The sequence below is a fragment of the Paralichthys olivaceus genome, chromosome 12 (assembly GCF_024713975.1).
Source record: "Paralichthys olivaceus isolate ysfri-2021 chromosome 12, ASM2471397v2, whole genome shotgun sequence".
Lineage (NCBI taxonomy): Eukaryota > Metazoa > Chordata > Actinopteri > Pleuronectiformes > Paralichthyidae > Paralichthys > Paralichthys olivaceus.
Genome location: NC_091104.1, coordinates 14,785,585 through 14,811,719, shown reverse-complemented (window position 1 = coordinate 14,811,719; position 26,135 = coordinate 14,785,585). Strand labels below are relative to the sequence as shown.

Genomic DNA, 26,135 nt, shown 5'->3' with positions numbered 1-26,135 from the left:
ATGACACACTGTTGTTATTATTGATTGCTCTTGTTCACTGGATTAAAAACATCGATGGTTTTAATCCATCAATTGAATATTAACATTGTCACATCTGATCCTTTGTTGGCTCCCACAACAATGATTATGACGTAGTATATTGTGACGTCTGTGCTGCCTTCACGTGCTGTTGGAAATGCTAGATTTGGCACGACTATTAAATCAACGTGATAAATAGAACAGGAAAAGATTAAACACATGACAATAATTATAACCAGATTAAAACAACGGGCCAGTGAATGATTGTGGTAAAAAATATATGTAATGGCAAGGAAAAGAGGGAAAAGTGAGTAACTCTACGTGAGGCTTTACTAAGGGAAAATCAGAGATTAAACCAAGGTTTTACAGTAGTCTCACAATGCATCATCTGAGTTGCTGCATTAATCTGATTAACATAATCTGATTATTTTGTGAGCATGTAAACAAAGTTATTAGTTTAGTATTCTGTTGTCAACATGTTTTAGGTGGATGTTTCGAAATGGGCTGAATATTTTGTATAAACAAATAAGTGATATTTGTGAACACGGTTCCACAGGAGGATATCGACATTTAGGCTAAAAACCTGGTGTAAATGACCCCGTTTTGAGTCGATTTTGACACTTGGGTGACACCACAGGAGCAATAAGGAAGCATTTTATGTTTTTTATGTTGTTTTTTTACGTTTGAAGAATTCATCCCCAGTTACTTCAATTGTATTGGATTTGGCTGCAATGCTGTTTACGGCTGAAATGCCGAAAGTGTTTTGTGAAAACAATTCACCCACCCACGCCATCTGAATAGTGATGAGTAGATAATGAGGGAATTTTATTTTTTCTGTGAATTTACCTTTAAAGGTTCAGTGTGTAACATTTTGTGACATCTAGTGGCGAAGTTGCATGTTGCAGCTGAATACCCCCTCACCTCACCCTCCCCTTCCAGACATGAAAGAAAATCTGTGGCATCTTCAGTTGTCATAAAAACTCAAAAGGTGTTTAGTTTGTCCAGGTAAAAAACAAGAGGACCTGCTCCTGGTGTAAATATAAAGTATTTAAACATAAAGGGCCCGTTCCAAGTTAAAGAAAGCAACATCACTAGGATTATTTTTATATTCATTTTCTGCCAATACATCCCTTCACCTAAATCTTACACACTGGACCTTTAAGAGAGGATCTAGAAACGTTGTGTCTGACAATGTTGTGTTTGTAGGAACGATAATAAACTATAACAATCTTTATTAGTAAACAAATTTCAATTGTGTGTCATTACTGTGTGGATTGAATGCAACATGATAATACAGTAATCTTAATCTTAATCTTATGTTCCTTGAGTGGGGATAAATCAAATTAAAATTATTAAAAAAATTAAAAAAATCTCCAGTCATGCTTACATGGTCTGTTTTGTCTGTGTTTCCCATCACGGCTGTGGGAGGTCGGTATTTTGACAGCAGCCCGTGAAGGCATCACTTCATGGGAAAGTGGGAGGTGAATGTTGTCAACGTGACGGTTCCAGGAGCAGAGAGAGGAGGGCACAGAGAGGAGGACACAGAGAGGAGGACAGAAAGAGGAGGGCAGAGACCAGCGGAGTTCCACCGTCGCCGCTCCGCTTCGTCTGTGTCGTCGGGACTCTGTGGAGAAGTGACCGGGGCGGGTGGGGGGAGAGACAGGCAGCCGAGCTCGGGATTCAGGGGGACGATGGGAACAAGTCTCCGGACGTCTCCTCCTTTGTGCGCCTCCGGAGACGCGCTGTAGCGTTCAGGGCAACTTACCGTGTTATTCTCTACACGCTCTCCGCTGTGGAGGCTCCGGCAGCGTTAGCTTAGCTTTAGCAGGCGCGGACAGAGTGAGACACACAGGTACGGGAGAGGAGGAGAGGAGGGGTTGGTGACAAAGGAAGGTGGCGAGGTAACGATGAACCGCTTTCGGAAGTGGCTGTACAAGCCCAAGGTAAGTTGTCTCGGGGTTCCTCCCCGCGGTCTGTCATGTTTTTTAATGCTTAGCTTCTTTTCTTTTTTTGGCGAGGGGGGGACGCAGCTAGCCAAACAGCCCGTGAGAGAGGCTTGCTAGCCCCGATCACTTCACACATCTGCCCGCTAACGTTAGCCGCTGATGTTCCACTGTGTCACTGAGCCCTTTGTTGTTGTTGTTGATGATGCTGATGCTGCTTTTGTTTTCATGCGCTAATCTGGATATAACAGCTGGATCTATAGTGACTGAGTCACCGCTGTTTACCTCTGACACTGTCATTCATCCTGGTCGGTGTTTAAGGGATTCATTTCATTGTTAGATGTCCTTTGTGATGTCTTCATAATGATGATTTGATCATTTATAGCAAACATGACAGCAACAGGAAATACAAATGGTAAAAAGAAATACAGAAATGATTGAAATAATGTCAGTAAATAATAGAAATGAGTTATTTCCTGTATTCAATGATTTATTGTTTAGTCTGTAAAAATGTAGTAAAATGCAGAAAAATGCTCGTCACAGTTTCTTTAAGCCCAAGATTCACTTGGCTTTATTTGTCTGACTAATAGTCTGATGTCCAAATTTGAGCTAGGAAATAAACATTTTTCATCAATAACAATATAACAAAGGTTCAATATACATGGATATGTTGCTTATGCATTGTGAAAGTACAGCGAGCAGGTTTAAGGCATAAGTGATCTACCTCTGATTTTTAAAATGTTTTTTTAACAACCACAACCTTCACTCAAAATCACTCAAAATATGTGACATTTATCTGATAATTAACAATATAGATTTTTTATAATATTCTTTATCCTGACATCATTTTGAGCCATATCGTCCAGCCCTAGGTTCAATTTACAATTAGAACATTAGACAAACAAAAGCAGCAGAACCTCACAGTTGCAAACCTGGAACATGTTAAACTCAGAAATGGCTGAAATGATAAAGTGAAATAACTCATTGTTCCAGCGCTGCAGTATTTGATTCGTTTTGATTGTACATTTTGGCCCAAATTGCATGAATGGTTGTCAAAAGCCTCCAAAACACATCAAATCATATGCTGCTCCATTCTCACTATTTGAAGGCAGACTTTCTGGAGTGAGCTTGTGTAGTGGATGTGCTGTAATTCCTTTAAATCAGGCTCACAGTGTGGAAACAGGCCTGACACAGCAGAGGAAGTATTGAAGGCTCGGTCGCCTTGTTAAATGAACAGTTTAATATATGTCGTCTGCAGCACTTTTTGGGACGAGTGAGTGTGAATGTTTCTCAAGGGAGGCCACTCTTGTTAACTTGTAGATTTTAGGGAGAGCAGTTGTGAACGGCTCAATGTTGAACTCACTGAACTGTGTAAATGTGAGGCAGGCTGTGAATGATCAATATATAGTAATTTATTAGTGCTGCATCATTACAAAACACCAGTGTTTCTGCAGAGTAATTTGTAAATAAACAGTCACAGATTTCCCCATGTCCCCATGATGGACTGAGAAATTATTCCTTGAAAGAGTTCAGGATTTCATAAATATTATGTGGGATTACAGCCTATATTCATGCCTCACCCTGTCCCAATAGTCCCAATCATGCTCTTACAGAAACCTTGCTATTAACTGAGAAGACAGTTTTGAGCTAATATTCCATTTAACGCACTTTACACAATGAGGGTCACCACTTATACTACACAGTATTCTAATGTGGCCAATTTCAGAGGATGAGTACTAAGAGGTTGTTATTATCAACGGCAGAAAATTTACATAAAAATGTCAAAATTTAAAAGAAAATATCGAATACTCCGAACTTTCTGTAGATAACACAAACTATGTAACATTCCCTGCCGTTGTCTACACACCCACGTTCAGAGCAAGAAGGCCCGAACAATATTTCGGTGTGTTTAATGCATTGTATCCTGTCAGTATATTGGTATAAGCGCTGCACATAAAAGGCTGACCTTGCAACATAACTGCTGTTCATGTCGAGTCCCTGAAGCAGTTTTTTTGTTTTATATAGAAACGGAGGAAAATATACAGCGGACAGACAGCCTGTTAAATAAGTCAGCGTTGTGTTTCTTTGCACAGTAAATAAAAGTTTGTCAGCATATACAAATGCTTTGATAAGTCAGTTGCCATATCGGCTATAATTTGAGCGTTTGCAACAGCAGTGTCAGACAAGGCTTAGATGAAAAGCCTCTGATTATATGTTCTCCTCCTGCACTTCACCACACATACACACACACACACCTGCGTCATTCCCCTTTTCTCTGTCAAACCGCGTGTGCTGTCGCAGCATTTTCCTGGTCCATTGTTGGGGTTAGTCCCAAGTGTTTGGGGCTTCACCGGAGCATTGTCACATCCATGAATGACTACAAGCTTCTGAAGAGCTGAGCTGTTACATCAGTGCCTTTTCGGCCGAATCACGGGCTGCGGTAGGAATTAGCAGAATTACACACACACACGTCTGTGGGATTTAAATGACCAGTTCTGCCTCAAAGGAGTGAAGAGAAGAAGAGCGCTGAAAACCTTGTTAATTATGGCAATCAGTATGAAAAGACAACAGTAATGAAAGGCTTCTTATCACTTTTATGCTCCTGTAACTGAACAGCAGCTAAGCTTGACAATGAAATAAATATTTTTGTGATTAAAGTAGGTGCCCAACGTGCAGAAGTGCTTGTACTGGAATTTATTGTTGAACACAGCGTAGCATATTCATTTTTCACCAACAGTGACTTGTTTATTATTGAACTAAGTTCCCATGGAGATAGAAAAGTGTTGAATCAGCGTGTTCCCTTGATTGATGCAGAGCTATTCATAATTCCAGAGCTGCTCTTTACCTCCTCAGATAAGTCCCGTCCACCGAGGAGCACTTTCGTTTGCCCGTGCTACACAATCCCTTCCCCGGGTGTTAGAGAGCAGTGTGCAGCTCCGTGCATAATGTACCTGTATATTCTGCCTGGCTCTGTCGTCAAAGTGCAAGAATGGATTGTTCAGTGCTTCTGATATTACGTAAGAAGAACTGAAAGTAAGGATACACTGCTTTACAGTGAGATTTTTCACATTCTTTTTCGGCATTACAGCTTGTTTAGCCGGTTTATGTGTCAGCAGTTTGTATTTATCTCCCCAAATGTCTACAATACCTATACTTGTTCCAGGTGTTTGTTGTATTTGACGACTCATTGACTGCACATTGTGGCTGAAAAAGTTTTAAAAATAAGAAAAGAGGCTTAAGAGAGGGTAGAACCAAGGGGAGAAGTCTGCTGGTTCATTGCACATCCCTACTGTCCCAAACAGAGACGAGACCTGGCTCAGGTTTCCGAGCAGGCAAAATGGCCACGGCCTCCTCGCCTTCCATTCATCAGCTGCGAACTTGAGTGACGAATGGCGAGAGAGGGAGACACGAGGAGGCTAAAACCTGTGATGCTTCCTCCTCTTTTGGCTCGTCGTTTCATCAGGCGTTCACAAGCTGACCTTCAGCTCCACACCACCTCATCTGTCAGTGTGATGGGCTCGCAGCTCGAATCAGGCCGGGCGCGCTCACCTCCATCTGCAGGATGCTGCTAATTTGCCTTTCATTTCCACTGTACCCTGTCGGACAGTTTAGTGCGTGGGCAGCTTCCTACACTCCTCCTTATCTAAATGTCAGATATCACTGTGTGTAACAATGCAGGCTGTTGTTTAGTGTAAGAGCATATGTTATACGAGGGACTGGTTAATTTGATAATTGCATCCAGCATTTGATAGTTCACTTGAGAACTTAAGAAAAATCTTGATTTTGACAAATTATGAAAATAAAAATATAATATGGTGAAAAACCTCATCACTTGTGAAGTTCTCAGCTTTAACAGTTTTTTACAGTGATACCTTTTTATTTTTCTTACAAATACCAACTTTTACATTATGGAAGTTAGTGTCAACAATTCAATTTATTCATAAATGTTTTTGTTAAATTAATATTTAATATAGTCAGTAATACATAGAAAAATAAAAGACCAATGTTTGTTTTTTGCTTATATTTAATTTAGAAAAAATATGAAATGCTAAAATATTATTAGAAATGCCCATCACATTTTATTCACTCAAAAGATCAAAACCCAACAACACTTAATTTAAGGCCAACAAAGATTTGATATGACTCAAAGTGTAATGTATCATTAAGATTTTTGTTTGGCTCTAAATAATAGTTTAACATCTTTTAAATCATTGTCAGGCCGCCATTAAAGATGTTTTAGAGTTGTTTGTCTTCATTATCAGAAAAGACAAATAGTCCTGTTGACAGCTGATGGTTTCGACAAAGCCCCTAATTTTACTCATCATCCTCTCAGGCGCCAGTATTGCCTCCGCTGCCAGTGTGGGCCCTGCTCACAATGTAACTGTTGTATTTAACTTTGAAAAGAAATATTCGTATATGAAGAGGAGGGGATGACACATGGTTGCAACAACAGGAAACGGCTAAATGTGTTATTACAAGCTGAATAAAATCTGGGTAGAAAGTGAAGTATGGGTCATCAGGGTTTTTGAGGTTTCAGTTTATCAATAATTGTCTTAAAAATCTTGTTCCGATGAAAACAATCTCTGCTAATAGAGGTACATATCTCCTGTCTAAATTTGTGTAGTCCTGTAGTCCTGTGTTTATTTATATGCCAGGAATCATATTTGTATTAAATGATGAAAGTTTGCACAAGTGATTTACAGACTGTAGCGGAAACAACTGTGAAAATCTTTAGACATTTTCAGATGTATAATTAACAAATAAAATACTTGATGGTTTAAGCTTCTAATTAACAAGATCTGATAATTTAAAGTTTTTTGTATAATTTTAAATATAATATTGTTGGATTTTGAGCTGTTCTTCAGGTAAAAAAAGTAATCACCTCGCCCTATGTGAAGTTGTGTTGGGCAATGGGCATATGTCACAATTTTTAATGATTAATCTATTACATAATCAGCCTTACTTATCTTTCGGTGTTAACTTGTGTCATACTTTTAAATAATTTAAATAATTCTTGTGAACAGGAAAACTATATCCAACAGGAATGTAGATGATTATTTTTCCTGTAAATCTTCATCAGAGCACCTCTCCTATAATGGGAAAAACTCTGTCACATTTCACTAAACTGGTGAATCACGGCTGGTCATTTCCTCAATGGTGAAATTGTTCCACTCCACTGCCTCCTCTTTGTTTATGTATATTGCTAATGTACAAGCAGAAGAACTGAGAGAAAGCAAAGCAATTAGGTGCTTTTCTTCGCAAGGTGGATTGGCACCGAGTCGATGGAGGAGCAAACTGCTGAGCAGCCACCAGTGTGGCTTCATATTTAGGCCCATGGCTGGAGACCTTTGGGGAAGTCCCATTCTGCTTACCCACCATGCGGTAATTGATTTGGTGTCAGCTGCGTGGATTTAGAGCGCTGACCCTAGTGCAGATTGAAACAGGCCAGGCGATTGAGGGCCTTTTTAAATTCATTGCAGGATTGGGGGATCAGGGCTCGATGTCCTAGGTGTGCGAAAGCGATGATTGAAGGAAAGTAGCTTAGGAAGGAGAGTGAGATTTAAAGGTACGACAGAGAATCGAATGAGAGGCTGCACTCATTTTCTACACCTCGTTTGTGATTGGTAATGATAGCTATCCTCTTCCTCTCTGCTGTTATTGCTGATAAACATAAAAAATGCACTCATGGTCCCTTTTGTCTTTACTGCGAGTCTGACTGTTCTAGGAAGAGCCAGCAAAAGAAATGCCACCCTCCTGCTCTGGGCTCTGTCTTACAAACAAGGGAGGAAGGCAGGGGAATTAGAAGATGATGGGGAACAGTGGGCTTGTATTTTTGAGATTAGATTTCAGCCTTGGGTAAAGACTGCAGGACATAAGATGAGAGGCTGTCTCTATCGCAGCACAAATGTTTCTTCTAATTAAATTATAGGGCTTGTAGGGATGATTAGAAATCCTATACTAAAAAAATTGAAACAAGAATGTTTTTAATATAAAGCAGTGTAGGTATTGCAGGTTTGATCAGTATTAGATGTACATTTTCTGTCGTGCTGCTGGGGAACGACCAGAATAACATCAGTAATGACTTACTTGAGCGTGGGAGCAAGTGGCATCTTTTGAAATATTTCACAAATTGGTATTATCAGCTGAGAATGAAAGTATAGGGTTGTTGGTTATGTGATGTTGTTGGATTTTCCAGATACTGATACAATAGTTTCTTTACTTGCCAAAGGGTATTGTGGGTAAAGTGCAATAAGTTGCAGTTTTCTTCTTGGCAAAATACATTTTTATAATGTGTAAAACCCTGTTCAAGCTGCAACTATGCAAGTTAGAAGTTACTTGTGCTTCTTATATTACTACAGTTTATTCATTTAGTGCTACTTATTTTACTCCTCCCGTTAGGTTGAGGTGTCTGTAGTGTAATTACAGACCCATTTCCACTAGCCTGCAGACTTGTATATCTGCAGACTACTATCAGAAATATGTGTTTGCCCACACACCGACTGTGGCCATCAACAGCTTTCACTGTGTGTAATTTGTGACAGCCTGGGCCATGCCAGCTCTCAGTCACGGTCCACAATATTGTATGTATGTGGACACAATTAGCCTGACTCTGCGTCATGCTCATTATCGGCAGTGGTTAAAGGATGTGGGTCAGAATTGCACGGAGGCATCATGACAGTGCATAGGTTGGGTTTATTACCTTCGCCAAGGAAGTTAGGTTTTCATTGCTGTTTATATGTCAGCAGGATTACGCAAGTACTACTCAACTGATTTTCTTGAGACTAAGTAATGGAGTGATCATTATGAGAAATAAATCTGAAATATGTAGAGTGGTAATGGGGGAAAATGTAAGCAGTTTGCACAAGGATTCTGTGTACTGTGTACTCTCAATACTCTCTGAGTGCCCTTCTAGTTTCAACTATGTTAGTGTGTCAGCAGGCTTACCTTTACTACTGATTAATCTTCATGACATTTTGTGTTTTGAGGGTTGGAGCATGACCCAAGGAAGAACTCATTAAATTGTGGAGTTGATCCTGAATATGGCGAGACCTTATTGGTGTAGAAGATGGGAAGTTGCATCTCCATCTATCTTCAGGACAGACACGCTCCATTCAAATGGTCTAAAATTCTTGTTCCCCCCTGTAGCCACAAAACAACAGCCTATTCTAGATTGTATAACCAGATTATTTCTTGCATAAGAACTTCCAGGCAGTTGGTGTGAAGAGGGGTGTCCCCACTTGTTACCACTACCATCAGGGGATCCTGTACACGCCTTGTAGCCACCTAAATCCTCTATGCCCCACTGTGTTGCCTGTCCTGCTAAATCATGTGTCAGGCACATGCAACTCCAAATGCCAGATTAGGGCAGACCTTCAGAGAGGGGACAAGCAAACAGATTATGCCATCAGTCCAGATGGGCCGACCACTCTGAATCCTTAGTCAATGACTAACTGAGTTAGTGCAGGAAGCCTCTTCGGCACTCTGTGATTGGTGCCGTTGATTTAACTGCACAATTATTAAACAGAAAATCTCAGAAAGTGTGACCAGAATTTAAAATGATGCTGAGTTTTTGCCTGAAAACTCAGCATCAACAATTCTGTATCTGCAGAAAACAACATAGTGCTGAGGAAATAAACTCCTGATGCAAGCTGAACATGAAAGAAATGACTTAAAACAAGTAAACCTGTTTCAGCACAACACCTCATTCTTAGAGAGATTATACATTTTATTCTGCCAAACTTAATATAAATAATGGTTGAGTAAGTTCCCTTGTTTGTTACCAAAACGATTGGTTCACTCTTGCAGGGGCTTTTATGCTGAGCCCTGAATAATGAATGAGGTGATGAACTGTATCCGGCTGCTTTTTGGCCAGTCTGCCAGCTGACTGGATGAAGCAGAGTGAACTGGTTTACCCTCCACAACATTTGCTTCTGATCCTTGGAAGGCAGCCAGGAGGCAGCAAATTGAGCCTGGAATAGAGTATAGAGGGCAGAGGCAAGGTTTCTCATAAGTCCCTTAAGTGGGCTCGATGTGCATCCACTGATGCTATGGACGCTCATGAAGCATTAGCCGGGCAGCCTCTGTCGTCCGCACAGTCTGAAAGGAAGCCCAGAATCAGCAGCTGAAGTAGAAAGCTGGCTGAGATGTTGAAAACTGTCGGTAACCCGTCTCAGCAAGAATCGCACTGTCATCACCAGTTATTCATTTAATGTTAAACAAAAAGGGGACATAAAACTTTCATAGAGTCATTGTTGAATTACATGATTGAGGGAGCTTACCAGTAATTGTCACTCTGTGTGAAAGCACGGGAGCCTAATAGTCTGAAATGATGGGTTTCTGACCGCAGTGGACTGGAGTTTTTTTGAGTCATCTCAGAGAGAGGGCACCCAGGACAACTGACAGCAGGAGGATAACAGGAGAACGGCACGCCGCAGGGGACAGAAGCTGAATCTGCTGAATCATTTCCTCCTCCTGCGCAAGGTAGAGCCATGATTGGTAATGATGACACAACTTGCAAGTCCAGGAGTCAGATCTTCAGATGTTTACACTATGCTAAAACAGTTTTAACACCCCCATGAGAAGATGTTACTCTCAGCGTCTTAATTTGATTGTTACTTGTACGTTTCTTCTTTTTTGGTCACCTTTTTAAAAACTTTCCGGTTTACAATATTGTAAAAAGCATTATTTTAACCATTTACTCCATACTTGTTAGGTAAATGTCAGAGCCAAGACTGTGCTCTGTGTTAACCCGCGTTATGTAAGCAGATGTTTCAATGTAGAGATGGCCTTTTCAGAGCAGAGTCTAACATCATGACTGACTCATAGTCCGTGTAACTGGGTAAATATTACCACTGGAGGCGTTAGATCTGAATTTCAGACAAAGGATCAGTCTGTATTTCATGACTTTTAAGAGCCTCTTCCTCAAGGCAGCGGCTCTAATGCTGGTCTTGTAAGGCAAATTAATTAATTGTATGTTTTTGTAATTTATTGTGAATTATACGATACAACTTCCATAGTCCATTACCATTTTTAGTTGTGAGCTGTTTTTAAACATGAATTGCGCCAAATGTCTAGATTATTGGGTCTGGACAATTTCCAGAGTTTACCTTTCAGTTATGAAGAAAGCAGTAGGAGTTTGTCGGGATCAGATGTGATCACAACAACAGGAACATTTCTCGAACAGTAAGGCGAGGGATGGCATCTGGTAAGAGCATGCAGGAGGCAGGATATGAAGTGTACATTTGGTGGCTGAAGTCACGTTTTTGTTTACAACACATTGACACAGGTGTTGTACTTAACCACCAAAATCTCTCCAATGTCTTTGTCTGCATCTTTTTCAACCAGAGATATTTGTATTCTTTCAGTTTCGCTTCCGTTGAGTGTTGGAAACATCATCAACACTCGTCATATTTCTGCTGTATTTTCATATAGGCTCACTCTCACATTTTACTAGGGAGCTGAACTTATCTGGAACAGCTGAACATTTGCATTCTCACATAAAGCCCCTCCAGAATAATTTCTGGAAAATGTCTGGACTTTGGTGTATGTCTGAAAACAGCTTTACATATTATCTTGAAGTATCAGCTTTGTCAGTTGGTTGTTAGCTGTGTGAGTTACGCCTTACCTTTTCCTTGTAGATTCATAACTCCATACTTATTAAGAACTACTTTGTGCAGTTCCACCACTTTTAACTTAAATATTCACTTAGTGAGCATTTACACTGTAATTAGGCAAAGTTTGAGTCTGTGCAACCAGCTCCTGTCAGAACTGTGGGTGAAGTAGAAATCTATAATGAATGAAAAAAAAGTCATCTGTCATTTCTGACTTAAATCTTTCGCACCTTTCTTCTAATATTGGATACGTTTATATTCCATTGTTCACCCAACTTTTGAACCAAGAACCTGTCAAGCATCACTGCCTATCTAAAAGTTAAATCAGCATGTCTTGAACATTGCCTGCCTTTGAGTTTCCCCCATGATGCAGTGCTGCAGGAATGTTCCCTCTTGTGTGAGGAATGCAGCAAGAGGAGGCTATAGGATGGTGTCTGTCTCAAACGCTTCTTTTCTTCCTCCGTCAGTGGCGGCCTATAAGCGTCAGAAATCTGTAAATGAATGCCATCTCTCTCTGGGCCTGTGTGGTTGCGTCTCTAATAGAAAAGGTCTTTCACTGTCTCCCACTCCTGCTTCCTGTTTGGTCATCATGACATTTGTGTCAGAGTCTTGCTCACTCTTGTCCGGTCATATCTACGTCCTGCCTGATGGCATCATTACTTTTGTCATTGTTCAGAGAGCTTGGATGTAAAAGATAAATACCCCAATTTGTGGAGGCTGAGTATAATTCAGATTTCCTCTGTATTCATTTCCCTTTATCTTACGCATTAAATAAATCCACAGTTGGGTGCAGTGATGAGTATTACTGTTCGGTTTTATTATTTGTCCTGCAATAATACTGTGGCTGTCTATTCATATTCTTCACAGATGATTTATACATAGAGCATGTATGTGACCTTGTTAAGAACACTTGAGAAGACTGAAATACTATATTTGCCTGCTGTAATACACACAAGTGCTTTTTTAGTTAGGATTTGATGCCTTTTGTGAATTGCTCCTCCAGTTTATTCTGTAAACATGACATGGCAGAGACATTGAAAAACACACATGAAAAACAAGTGTATGAATATTTGTAGACTTGCTCTGAGGGATTCTGATTAACACAAAAGTTGAGTTTTATTTCAGCGAGTGTCTGTTCTGCTGAAATGTCCTTGAGCAAGAAAAGAAATGCTTCTCTGCTCCACCCCAGAGCTGCTGTAAGTCACCAAGCAATAGCTCAGATTTACCCGTGGGGAAGTGAAAACACAAGTATCACATATATGAAGGACAATACTAGCAGTTTATATCATTTCCAGCATTATCCAATACCAGCTTCGAAAACACCTCCATTAAGGCCAAAAATGAAGTGTCGGACATCGGTAAATAGGCAGATTTATGTACCGGTCCGCTCCATGTCTGTAAATTAAATTAGTTTCATCCAAATAAAACTGCGATTTTCTTCTCGCTACTTCTTCGCTGCTTCAAAACAGCAGTTTTGCTGTACTGCCACTGGTAAGCACAGTTTTCAGAGCAGCAAAGAACAAATGATTTCTGGTAGTGTAGCATAATTAGCCAGAGCTAGCTGAATTGTCAGCAATGTGGCACTAAATCATGCTGGAAAGATCCACAATTAAAATGGCCACATGAACCACATGCAAATCTTCAGTTTGGAAGGATGGCACTACTTAAAAAGTATTGAACTTTTATAAACTGTGACTGCACAAAGAAAATAATTCTTGCATATTCTTAAATTAATTAATTAATGTTCTTTTTCAGTTATGACTGTCAAACTAGATAATAAAAAAGTTATATGGCATTCATTATCTGTTTCAAATGGTTTTACCTGAGCCAGGCCATACAACAATGATAGCAACCATCACTTCATATAGCATCAGTATACAGCTGTTAAAATATGTTATATTAAATCCCCAACATGATATTATTTCAATTAGGATTCAATCTATCACTGTTTCTTATTGTACGTCGTCCTCCAAATAACCTTTAAAATGTTGAGAATATTTTTTCCTCCTCACAGAAATAATGCGACAAGTATCCCAGGTTTTATCTCAGTGTTGTCTCCTCACAGTTTCTTACATTATTAATGAGAGAGAGTGAGGGAACAGCACCATGTATTATATTCAGAGAGAGGCTGCACGGGCCCATGGGGAGAGCATCACACAACAGGAAGCGCTGCAAACTTTAGGGAGAATAGTCCTGTGAGAGAGAGAGAGAGAGTTTTCGGTAAATACCAGCGTTCAGTTCGACTTCGTGAGAAGCACTTTCAGACATTCGACGCTCTGCGGGCAAATGAGCTTGTTTACCAGCGTAGCTCACCCCCTCTTCCAGTCTGCACAGTCATGCTGTCCTTTTAAGCTCCTGTACCGTCACTGGGTCCTTGTGGTTTGTGATGATGCACATCGGCATGTGGTCGCCATTTTCAAAACCATTAACCTTTGGATAGCATGAGCCCTCCTCAGGATGGTGTGTGTGCAGACATAGCTTGTTTTTGTCTTGATTTTAAAAAACATTATTTTTATTGTCCTGTAGTTTTAGCTTGATTATCCTGTATTTTAGCTGTTGGTGTAAGCAATACAGATAATGAATTATTGTGTTTACATTTCCTTCGCCTCAGTGTCTCTTACCTACCCTGTGTGTTGTGGCTGTACATGTGCTTCACTTAGCAGCAGAATGATTTTCTGCGCTGTGCTGTTCCCCCCACACTGAGGGGAGCATGGTGGGAGATAATGACACAAATCCTTTACTGGGGCTGGGCTCTCTAATTAAACCTGCTCTTCTGGGGAGCTTTCACACTATATTAACCTTCGTTAACGCCTCCTATCAGGATTAATGCCATTTTTATATCAGTTACCTTCCTATACTTGTTGTAAATTTGGGTATGCATGAACCTGCATTTACTTAACCAGAACTACTCAGCAAAAGGAAGACCAATCTGTTGGTTAGCTGGCCAATACAATGCCTGGCTTACCTGATTTTATCTCTGTTCCTAAAGATTTTCTGTATTTTGCTGTATTATGCTGCCATGCCATGACTTCTTCCACTACGTCTTTCTCTTTTAGTTTATTTGCCTGAGATTAGAGTTTATTTTACCAAAGCAGCTGAGGATTGCTAAAAGAGCAACATTCCCTGCTGGCTGCGTATGATTGGAGTGGGTAGAATCTGTGCTTATAAATACTCGACCTGTTAGCACCACAGTGCCGTAGTAGCACAGTGTTGCTGTTTCCAGGACACTCGGCTGAACATGGTGCGTAATTCATGTGACTTGCCAAATCCACCAAAGCATCAAGCTGTGTTTTCTAGAGATTGCAGCTGTCCATGCCTGACACTGTATTTCACTCATGCACAGCTCCAAACTGTGCACACCATAATTCCCCTCAGCAACACATGAAAACTAGACTGGCATTCGGTATAGCGCATACCTCCACCAAGGCCCAACAGTCCCCTTAAATACGATTAAACTGCACCAGTTTGCACACTATCAGTCCACTTTTTTTTATTATGAATCTGTGCCTTGATGCGTTGGTGCATTGGAGCCCGACCCATATTCTTTTTTGGGGAAAAAAAATTCCGACATCGATATATCGCAGATCTCTGCATTGTTTATTCTTTTTGATCAAAGTTGACATATTTAACATACATAAACGCAGATACCGATTTGTCTGTGAAAGGCTTATATTGACTGATATTATCCCCCAACTGATATATCGGTCGGTCTCTAGTTGGTATTGTTTCTCATTAACAGCTATACACCCATGTAATAAGACATTCTCCTATTTCCTTGTTTGTCTGTGCAGAGGACGGACCCTCAGCTCCTGGCCCAGTTCTACTACGCTGATGAAGAGCTGAACCAGGTGGCCACAGAACTGGACAGCCTTGATGGCAGGAAGGACCCTCAGAGATGTACCCTGCTCGTCAACCAGTTTCGATCCTGTCAGGTCAGCAGGGAGAAACAAACACACACAAAGTCATAATCTTTATGTGCTTTTCATTTCACTGAAGAAAACTTTCAATATAGTTTCTAATCACTCTTTATACATATACATCAGTTCACTGTAAATTAGATATAAAAACTGTCATTAAGTTGGAATCTGGACACATTAAGGTATATTTTTTGGCCTTTATTAGATAGTTCCAGTGAAAGAGAGGAAGGAAACAGGGTGAGAGAAAACGGCGCATGCACCCGTGGTACGTGCCCCAACCATTCGGCTTGGCCTTGATCTGGTCGAGACAAATTAATCCCCAGCTTGGATTTGACTTTGATCCATAATTTCATACGTGTTTATTTTAGATGGTTTTCATTCTCATATTCACCTGAGTCGACCTTTGTTTCTGACTGGAAGCTAAAAATAGATCACACCCTTATCGTTGTTTATACCGGATGCAGGTGTGATAATGTGACGATTGCTTTACCAAACATTGCTTGGACGGGTTCTTGTATCTTGTAATGTGAGATAAGTGGACTTTGTTTCGAAGCAGCAAGTGGACACACTCCTTTCTGCCTCCATGACACAGAGCCATGTGTCATATGGATCAAAAGGAAATGGTTACAAGAGCAAATTCTTTATAGAGGCGTTTTATAACTGTAATCAAAGTGAAGTGAGGAAGTGCTTCTAAGAAAACTTTATTTAGAACTCAGTCTCTTTTTTGTAACTGCTAAATGAAACAAACATTACGAATAATAAAATATAGTAGATTATTGCATGTAGAGATACAGATCATAGTTTGAGATCTTTAAGAGTTCAGGGTTGAGAGGAGCTTTAAAGGTGAGTGAGGGCTGCTATGCTGCCTCATGCTGAGAGGGCTGGAGGTGGTGGTGGGAGGTCGTCATTTGGCCCGTTGTGCCTTGGCCTCCCCCCACCGCCAAGGCACTCGGGGGAGAACCACTTAATAAGGTCAACGCTCGATCCCCAACTGTTCTGTCTCTTTCCCCTCCATCCCACCCTCTGCCAATCTGTCACCTTTTTATCTTCACTGTTTCTTTCTCTTTTAATTGTTCTCCTGCTCGTTTTCCTTTTTCAATACTGTGTTCCTTTCATCATGCTGAGAATTCTCAGAAGATGTGAATGAGTAGCCCTTGTTAGGATTTGCCTGTCCGCCCCTCATATCAGTCTCTGATTTATTATTTCACAAGCTGCAGTTAAAAATGTTTGACAGCAAACTCTCAGCACTTAGATGCTAAAAGAAGAGACTTAACAGTAGCGTAGCTCATGGACTTTGGAGAATGAATTAAGCAGCATTATATCCCACAGCCCAAAGGCCCCAAGAATAGAAGGCAAGTGCACTCAAGCCAAAATTTTGCATTTGAACCTGCCACTACAGCTATCAGCTCCTATTCATGGGCCTCTGTGGGGGTTTCTGGCATGCTGCTCATATTATGTTGGCACGTCTGTTCTTACGGTGCGGCCTGCTGGAGCAGGAAAGTGTGTGTGTGTGTGTGTGTGTGTGTGTGTGTGTGTGTGTGTGTGTGTGTGTGTGTGTGTGTGTGTGTGTGTGTGTGTGTGTGTGTGTGTGTGTGTGTGTGTGTGTTAGTAAGATGGATAAAGATTGAGTAAGATGGCATACACATGAGACAGAGGAAGAGAAAAGGGGTCAGAGACAGACAGTGAAAAGAACGAGAGAAAAAAGAAGCCAGATGTAGATACAGCACCACAGCCACTGGCCCTGGATAAATGGGAACCAGCAGCAGTGAAGGTTATCACTGGTGTCCCCTGCTGAGAGACACCCACAGACAGTGGGGTTGTACTCAGACCAGACCAGGACACTTGGGTGCAGCCATAAAGGAATCGGTGGTTAAGCTCTCCCTCTCAAACCTTTTTAATCTTTCTCCTCGGGGCGACCAGAGAAAGACGCAGTGCTGTGCCTGACAAGATTACAGTGCACCATGCAGCTGCGGTTGACTGAAAGACTCATTGTATGTCATTGTTATGGCTGTTGTACATGCCAGCGGCATACAAGTCTTGCTGTTGCTACGTGTGACACTGCATATTCACTGCTGGAATTATGGGCTTTAGTTGTTTCATGTTTATTAAGGGACAATGTAACTGTGAAGCCCATAATGGTCTCATGTACTTCTCCGATTGTGTTCTTTTCCTTCTAATCAATGGTCTTTAAACGCTGCGATACAATGGCCTTCTTCAAAGAGTTGGAATTGAGATTATTAACCAACCTTAGATAATCACTGTGAACACTGAGTTTTCAGGAACAGATTTTCACTCACTTGTGTCTGTCCCTCCGACTAATTTGTTCAATTTGGTTTTCTGACACTCTCGTGCTCATCTGCAGGACAATGTGTTGAACATTATCAATCAGATCATGGATGAATGTATCCCCAATGACCGGGCCAACAGAGACTTCTCTGTCAAGTTCCCTGAGGAGATTCGTCATGACAACCTGGCAGGGCAGCTGTGGTTTGGGGCTGAGGTAATGTATTCCCTCCAGCATCAGTCTCTAGGAAAACAACTTTACTTAAGGCCTAAACACACACATTAAACTTATGTATTTCATTTTTACAATTGTGCTGTTTCTTGATTGCCACTGTAAACATTTTCTCAGTTGAATCTTCTGTACAAGGCTAGAAATGTATCATGTGCATGTTCCTGTGTAGTGTTTGGCTGCCGGCTCCATCATCATGAACAGGGAAATCGAGAGTATAGCGATGAGGCCTCTGGCTAAAGACCTCACTCGCAGCCTGGAGGAGGTTCGCAACATCACCAGAGACCAGGCCCTGAGAGATCTCAACCTGTACACAGACCGCATGAAGGACGCACTGCAACATTTTGACAGCCTTTTTGCTGAGTTTGAGCTCAGGTAAATTAAGGAGAAGCGATTATTGGCAATTGTACCAACAATATTAATTCACATTTATCAACCTCTCAAGTATGTTTTGGTGCAAGTTTGCCAAAAAAACCACTGAAGAAACCTGTGAATGTAGTTATATTCCTCTTCGTTCTTTTGTATTGCCAGTTATGTGTCAGCCATGGTGCCTGTGAAGTCTCCCAAAGAATACTATGTACAGCAGGAGGTGATTGTGCTCTTCTGTGAAACTGTGGAGAGGTGAGGACGCAGAGGCATATGCAGATACTGACTTCATCTAGATTGAACCAGAATCTAAATAATATGCAAAGTGTTTTCTTTTGATCGTGTGCCTTCCTCTGTCTGTCGTCTCAGAGCTCTGAAACTGGGCTATCTCACACAGGACATGATCGATGACTATGAACCTGCACTGATGTTTACAATTCCCAGACTAGCCATTGTGTGGTAAGTGTTGCCTGTCCTCTCCAGTCTCCCGCCCACCTCTTTGTTGTCTACTCTTTCCCACCCTCTTACAGAATTTTAAACATATTTTTAGTGGGCTGGTTGTGTATTCAGAGGGGCCTCTCAACCTACACCGAAAATCAGAGGACATGTCTGAGCTCTTCCGGCCTTTTCGCACTTTACTGAAGAAAATCAGGTACAGTCTATGAGGATTAAACATCACACATTTTTTTCCCTCACTTATCCCTTTTTTTAAAACTACCATATGATGCCTTTGCAGAGATCTGCTGCAGACCTTGACTGAAGAGGAGTTGGTTACGCTGGAGAGGAACCTGTGTATCTCTCAGGATGGGGAGTTGTCAACAGACCAGGGGCTGGCTGCAAACAATGTACCAGCACCGATCCAAGAGAATCAGTCATCCAGCAGCAACACTAATGACACCTCCAATGGGGAGAGTGAGGGAGAACAGGAGCATCTGGCACTGTATGTGTGTCCCAGCCAAGAGGAGGAACTAGCGGAAGTGGAAAAGGGCTGGGAGGAGGTGGAGACAGAGAGGGGAGAGGAGGAGCAGCAACAAGGCCTGCTTTGCGAGGAGGCTGAGGAGGCTGAGCTGGCCTGCTCCATGCAGTACGATGAGGAGGAACTGGAGCAGCTCAACATGATGGTATATCTTGTGGGAGACGAGATGTCAACCCTGCTGTCGCCTCCCAGCCAGGGTCAGTCACCAGCCCGCAATCCTAACAGAGGAGAGGCTGGAGGCTCCAGTGGGGCTTCCAGCACTGACACGTCTCCCTGCCGCAGGCTTCTGGTGAGCCGGGGAAGGACAGGCATCTATGTAGAGGAGGAGGACAGGGTTTTCCTCATGGACGACCTGGATGCAGCAGGAGAAAACATCACCAGCATTTCAAAAGAGGCCTGTAGTTGTGTCTCCTCTCCTTTAAAAGCACCAGACTCCGCTCGTCCCGTGCAACGCAAGCTGGGACAGCGTCCAGACTTAGTAAGGAACGGCTGGTACTCTGAGACCCCATCAGAGCAGCCATGCCCACAGCCACGCAGCCAGAACACACTCTGTCATAACGCAAAGATCCCTCCATGCACCACCGCTCCTGGCTCAGAGCCTTTGCCTTACACGAATGGGTGGGAGATGGGTTTAGAGGGGACAGCTTCTGAAACTGCCGAGGTCATCGCCCACCGTATGGGTGGGATGAAGCTGTCTGCCACAGTCATTTTCAACCCTCGCTCCCCAAGCTTGACAGAGCTGGCCGTGGACAAGCTGCTGCTTCAGCGGCCCACTCCCTCTGAAATTGAACCCTGCAGCCCTCTGGTGGCCACTCACTGCCTGCTTAACTCCTGTGTTTGCTGTGGGAGCTGTGAGGATGGCCACGAGGATGCCATCACCACTGAGACCACTGGACTCGGCTTAGGGATCGCCCTGGGATTGGACAAACACTCTAAGACCACAGTCCCCAGCACTGTCATCCAGTCTGCTGCATGTATGCTGCCCCCGCGAGGTCACGAGCCTCACAGTAAGGGTGAGCGGACCCAGGTGACTCCACCATCTGCCGAGCCGCTGGTAGAGGATTCAAACTCCCAGCTCTGTGAGAAGTGCCTGGTGTTGGCTCCAGGGCCGGGGCATCACGGTCAGGACTGTAGGTCCAGTGGGGGGGATGGAGCCTCTTTGTGCAACCACCAGCCTAGGAGTGAAAAGAGGCAGCAGGCCAGTGGAGGTCGACAGAGGGATAAGGAGATGGATAACGATAAGCCAGGATCTAAAGAGAAGAGGGACACCAAAGACGACAGCAGGAGGAGCTCCAGGTACGCTATAAGTCATTTTTACTGGTTTATGGTTTAAGTCAGAGTTATCTGTCCTCAGGTTTTCCTTTTTGAAACATGAGCTCCACACAGTTGCATCAACATAAATCTCTGTTTTATTTCACCATATTTCATCATGCATTTTGAGTTATTCTATTGTTTGTCTGTTCATAATTTATCCTGTTTTTGTTTTTATTTTTTGCCATATTTCACTATTTATTTGGTTGTTTTTAGTTTCCAGAACTCTCCCCTCAGCTCTGTGTCAGGTAGTGACTGTGAAAGTGTGTCGGTCACCACATGTAGTCTGTCGAGCAGTGCATATACGCCCAGGTAACTAATCACTCATGAAAAGTGTCATATGTTTGTGAGTGTCTCATCTCGCCCACACTCTGACGTTAACTTACTAACAGAGTCTTTGTGTGAATGATAAAAAAGATGGCTTTGTTCATTTCCAGGCTTTATTCTCGTCTTTGTTCAGATTGATTGAAGTGTCAGTCACTTCTTCCCTTATGACAGATGACAGCTTTAATTTGCCTCCTGTGTTTGACTGTAGATTTACTTTAACATTACAGACTAAACATGGGTGTTGTTGAATTAGCCAGGATTTGGAGGCTCTCTTAAAAGTGCTGAAGTTTCAAGTGATAAGTTAGTGAGTTCCAGCCTTTCTCCTTTCACAGAAAAAAGCTGATCTGAGCAAAGGATGTTTTATAGAATGAAACTTTACAGTTGCCACTTGAAGGTTCACTCTGGTTGATCTACTGCAGCTCTAGTCGCTGGAGAGGCTGGGGAGCGAGGCCAGTCACACATTTAAATACAGATTTTACATAATGAAAGACAATGAAGTTAGCTAAACTTATAACCTTGTATTTACTTAAAATGCTGCAGTGATGGTACTTTAATTTAACCCAACCTGTGTGCAAGTAGTGATTTCTGTGTAAATGCAGTATGTTTAATAATAATAGCAGAGATGTGTACATGGTGCGTTAACATTTTAACTGTCCCCTCAGGCCTTTTGTGCTCCTTCTACTAAAGCACTACTAATTTGAATCAGGTGGTGGGTAAATATCCAGGGTGTGGATAATGATTTTTTTAAAATTTCAAGTACACAATATTCTGGATGCATCTTTAATTTTTAAAGAGTAACTCTCTTTGTTGAAATATAAATTGGATATGTTAATAGTGGATGCACATGTGGGAAAGAAGAAATGACAATCCTTCCCTTGTTCCTCATTACCTCCTCTAGCCCTGCGAGCAGTCTGACTCCTAGCTCGGGGACGTCAGAGGACCCGGACCATCAAGAGATCCAGCTGGCTCTGGAAGACGCCAAGGTGGCCGCCAGGAACAAAATCCGATCACGCTTCCACAGCAGCAGTGACCTGATCCACCGTCTCTTTGTTTGCATATCAGGTAAAAGTTCTTTGTCTCTTTCTCTTAGTCACGTTCCTCTCTGCCTCTTTATCTCTCTCTCAAGCTTATATCTATTGTGTGTGATGCAGGTGTTGCTGATCAGCTGCAGACCAACTATGCCAGTGACCTTCGCAGCATCCTGAAGACTCTGTTTGAAGTCATGGCAACCAAGTGTGAGGTGGGAGATGACGATAAGCAAAAGAAAGGTGAGAATCATGTCTTGGATATATTTGATACAATGTTTTTCCATTTAAAATATAATGGTAAATGAACTTTATGCTTCTGTAGTCTTAGTGACCACTCAAATCACTTTACATTACAAATGTAATTCTCCCATTCACACACACATTCATACAGCACTTCAATACCCAGCACTTTTCCTCTTACTCACCATTCACACACTACCAGGGGCCAGGTGGTTCCGTGTTTTGCTCAAGGACTTAATTCTTTTGAATGCGGGTTCAATTAAGAAGTAGGGGATAGAACCACCAATCTTCTGGTTAGTTCTGCTCTAATTCTGCTCTACCTCCTGAGACTGTGGCTCCAACCTTATTGCAACTAAAAAAGTAGTGTAATATATCTTCAGCTGCCTCTTATTGACCCATATTCTGTCTCATGAAACTATACAAACCTAGAATGGCACTCAGTAGAGCGTATACCTCTGCCAAGGTCCTGGAGTCCCCTTTTGAAACCACATTTAAATTCACTAAGTCCTGATTTTTATTTGGACCTGCAAATTATCACACAGTCCTAAATATCAGTCCCCTAAACATGCATGATTTGTTCAAAATCAAGATCAATAAATTATTCTCTGAAAAATCAGTGAAAAACATTGAAATCTAAATTTATCTAGCAATGGAAACAAAAACCTGTGTTCGCCACCCGATCGAAATCTGCAAATTTAATTTGTTTTCGGGTCCATCCCTCAACAAGGGTTCAGTTGTTTTGGTGTAATCCTGCTTACAAACAAACAGACAGGGTTAAAAACAAACTGCTTGCTTAAAATAGTGTAAAATAAAACAAATTAGCCGTTCAGTTTCAGTTCTTCACTTCAATCTGATAATTCTTTGAGTATTATTTATTGTTTTGCCACTATAGTGGATTCAATGTCTTCTTCTGTGGTGTCCAGCAGGTCCTGTGCTGCATAGTGCCGTGCTGGAGGACTGCGCTCTCTGTCAAGAGACCATTTCTTCATCTGAATTGGCAGCCAAGGCGCGGGAGGGCCAGTTCGAAGGTCAGGAAATCTACACACGGTTTAGTTGAATTGTGAACCCAATCATTTTCCTCACTTCCTTCAGCAACCCTGCTCTGTGTTGACTGTTTCTGTTTTGGCTCTGTGCAGACCCTCCTGACTGGGTCCCAGATGAAGCCTGCAACTCCTGCATTGCATGCAAGGCTCCCTTCACTGTTATCCGCAGGAAGCACCACTGTAGGAGCTGTGGAAAGGTACGATTGCTCTTTTCCTGTCTGAGGGAGAATATCCTGTCGATCGTGTTGTTGCTTAAACAGAGTCACCAACATCGTAAACATTCAGACATTGACTGATGCATTATATCCTGTCTCATTTCAGATTTTTTGCTCTCGCTGCTCCTCCCACTCAGCACCATTGCCCCGGTACGGCCAGGTGAAGCCCGTCCGGGTGTGCACACACTGCTTCATGTTCCATGTCACGCCCTTCTACAGCGACAAGGCCAGCATCTGACCCCAGATTATCAAAGAAAGCACACAGTCCACACCAAGATCATATGCAACACACAGATCCACCGCTGTGTACAAAGCAAATGCTACACTGCTCTGGTCAACTTAAATGGTCGTCATTGTTGCTGCTAAGCAAGGCTTCAGAGTTAGGCCATTACAGACGACAGAGCAGAGAGACCAGTCACAGAGTGCTGACGATGAGATCTGTTTCTGAGAGATGCTGGCGCCTCAGTCGTAACAGCATGGTTGGTTTTCTGTGCACAGCCGTTACAAACGGTTCACAAATGCCTGTCTTGATAATAGAGCTGCAAAAAAGAAAGGGAATGAATGGGCAATAACAGATTTTGTACTGGTATTGTGCAACAGTCTTCTGTAGCAGTTTGCAACACAAAATCAGAAACAAACACACTGTTTTTTGTTGCTTTGGTGTAAATGAAAGGACTTGTGAAATATTTTCCTATGCTTTAGTGGGCTTCCTACATTTGTGCCAGAGCTCCCTCGGGACTCGGATTACTCAAAAGAATGTAAGTCATGATAACAATGTAAATAAGGATAATTCTGGTAATAGCTACTCTAAAATGTCTCCAGTAAATGATTGCTATGTATTGGAACTAGAAACCAACCTTCAACAGGATACCAGTCCCAATGAAGCAAAAATGAAAAACAGATGGCTTTTATATTGAAATTCCTTCATGTGTTAATGTCAATGAATGTGTAATTCTGAACCACTTTGAGAAATGAGATCTAGGTTCCATCGAGGACTGTCCAGCTCTTGATGGTGATGGGCTGTGCCCATTGCTTTTACAGTTGGCACCATGGCATGTTTTTTCCGGGGACTCCGGTGTACAGTGAGATAGATAAACGGGATTCCTCAGTCATCACTATCAGGACTTGAAGGCCCCCTAGTGGAGAGTTGTCGTCTCTTCGCTCAGTGCCGTAATCACCATGATGAGAACAAATGTTTTGAACCATCGGCCTTCTCAGGGGCTTGCCTACATGCTACAGGCCAATTATTGCCCTATTGGTTTTCCCTTCCTCACCCTTATTATAGTGCAATATTACTACGAACTGCAGTGGCTCTGCACACTTTACAGGCAGTCATTTGCTGTTTAAATTGTAGTTTTAGGCCATTTCTGCAGAGCGAAGCTGTGCTGAATTCTGTTTACACTAAATTATTCCCATGTTTGGCTCTGGTGGTACTGTCGGGCTGGAACAGATATTTGGTTTCCAGACCAACAAGATTTACATCTGACTTCCTTTCTGCTCTTGAATCTGCTTCCACTGCAATGAAAACATACAAAGAATCTTCCATGCTCCCAACATCCATCTGAACAGTTTGTAGTGACCAGTCAAACGGCAACAGTCTGATATCACATTATGTCCATTCTGCTCTGACTCAAAGCAGTTTCTCAGGCTTTACATCATCAGAATCACTATTGTTGTATAAATCTGATTTTCATCAAAGAACTCATTAACTCACTTTGAAAAGGTATGTTGTTTTTCTTTCATAAAGAACTAAAATAATGTATGAAGCTATAATTACTTTTATGTAAAAGAAATAAAACAAGGAATCATTATCATATTAAATTAAGGGGCAGGATATCCTATTATTATTTCAGAGCTTGGTCTTATTTTGTAAAATTCCAGTACATTTCCATGATAAAAGCTGTGTAAAATATTCAACAAACAAATAATGTTATATAGTTTTAAATGCAATGTATATTGAAATAAATTACTTTTTCCTGTTTAAAAAATATTGACTGATACTGTCTCTGTACTTTTGTCAGGAAATACCTGAAACAGGAAATTTCTGCCTTGAAACATGTGTCAATAGATTGTTGGTCCTAATTGGGTGTTCTGTCAAAATTCACACCTCATCAGATGTTCTTGCCGCTTCAGTTGGAGGTGTGGGCCCACTCATCTGATGAGCAACACAAACCTAACTGAATTTTATGAGGAACTATAGTGACACATTCAGAGTTTCCATATTGTAAAAGGGTCACTCTGATGATTTCACAGAGAAAGGTTAGTCATGGGGACTGTTCAGCCTGTGAATACTTGTGTAACGTTTTCTGTGGCTCTGACAGGAACTTTATAAAGAAAGATAGGATTTAACAGAAATAGGTGCATGAATTGTCCCTTAATTTTATAGGAATGCAATACAAAACATACTTTATTAGCAGAGGAAAACTAATACTTTTAAAGACTCCAAAAATCCCTTTTACAATGTACCAAACCATTTCAGATGTGTTTAACTTTTAACTGGTTACATGATATCAGCGGTCAGTGCTGCATTAGAAACACAAACAACAGTCAGAAACCTCAGTTTTTAACATCGAATGAGTTTAAACTGTTCTTGATCTTGCTGGGGAACTTCTGCAGTTATGATTGGGA

The 26,135-nt window shown here is 41.7% G+C and overlaps 1 protein-coding gene across 4 annotated transcripts; it reads left to right on the top strand.

Moving 5' to 3' along the window:
• Positions 1-1,453: 1,453 nt before the first annotated feature.
• zfyve28 (zinc finger, FYVE domain containing 28) lies at positions 1,454-25,495 on the top strand. Of its 4 annotated transcripts, none has more exons than XM_020085174.2 (14): positions 1,454-1,961; positions 15,364-15,504; positions 17,852-17,989; positions 18,174-18,376; positions 18,533-18,622; positions 18,737-18,826; positions 18,918-19,019; positions 19,104-20,639; positions 20,871-20,966; positions 21,880-22,043; positions 22,133-22,249; positions 23,176-23,277; positions 23,386-23,489; positions 23,614-25,495. In XM_020085174.2, the coding sequence occupies exons 1-14, from the start codon at positions 1,926-1,928 to the stop codon at positions 23,743-23,745; spliced, it is 3,051 nt and encodes a 1,016-aa protein (XP_019940733.1). In that variant the 5' UTR covers positions 1,454-1,925; the 3' UTR covers positions 23,746-25,495. The 4 variants fall into 4 exon arrangements, with proteins under 4 accessions (XP_019940733.1, XP_019940732.1, XP_069391931.1 ...); XM_020085173.2 differs by having other exon boundaries at positions 23,173-23,277; XM_069535830.1 differs by lacking the exon at positions 20,871-20,966.
• The last annotated feature ends 640 nt before the right edge of the window (positions 25,496-26,135 follow it).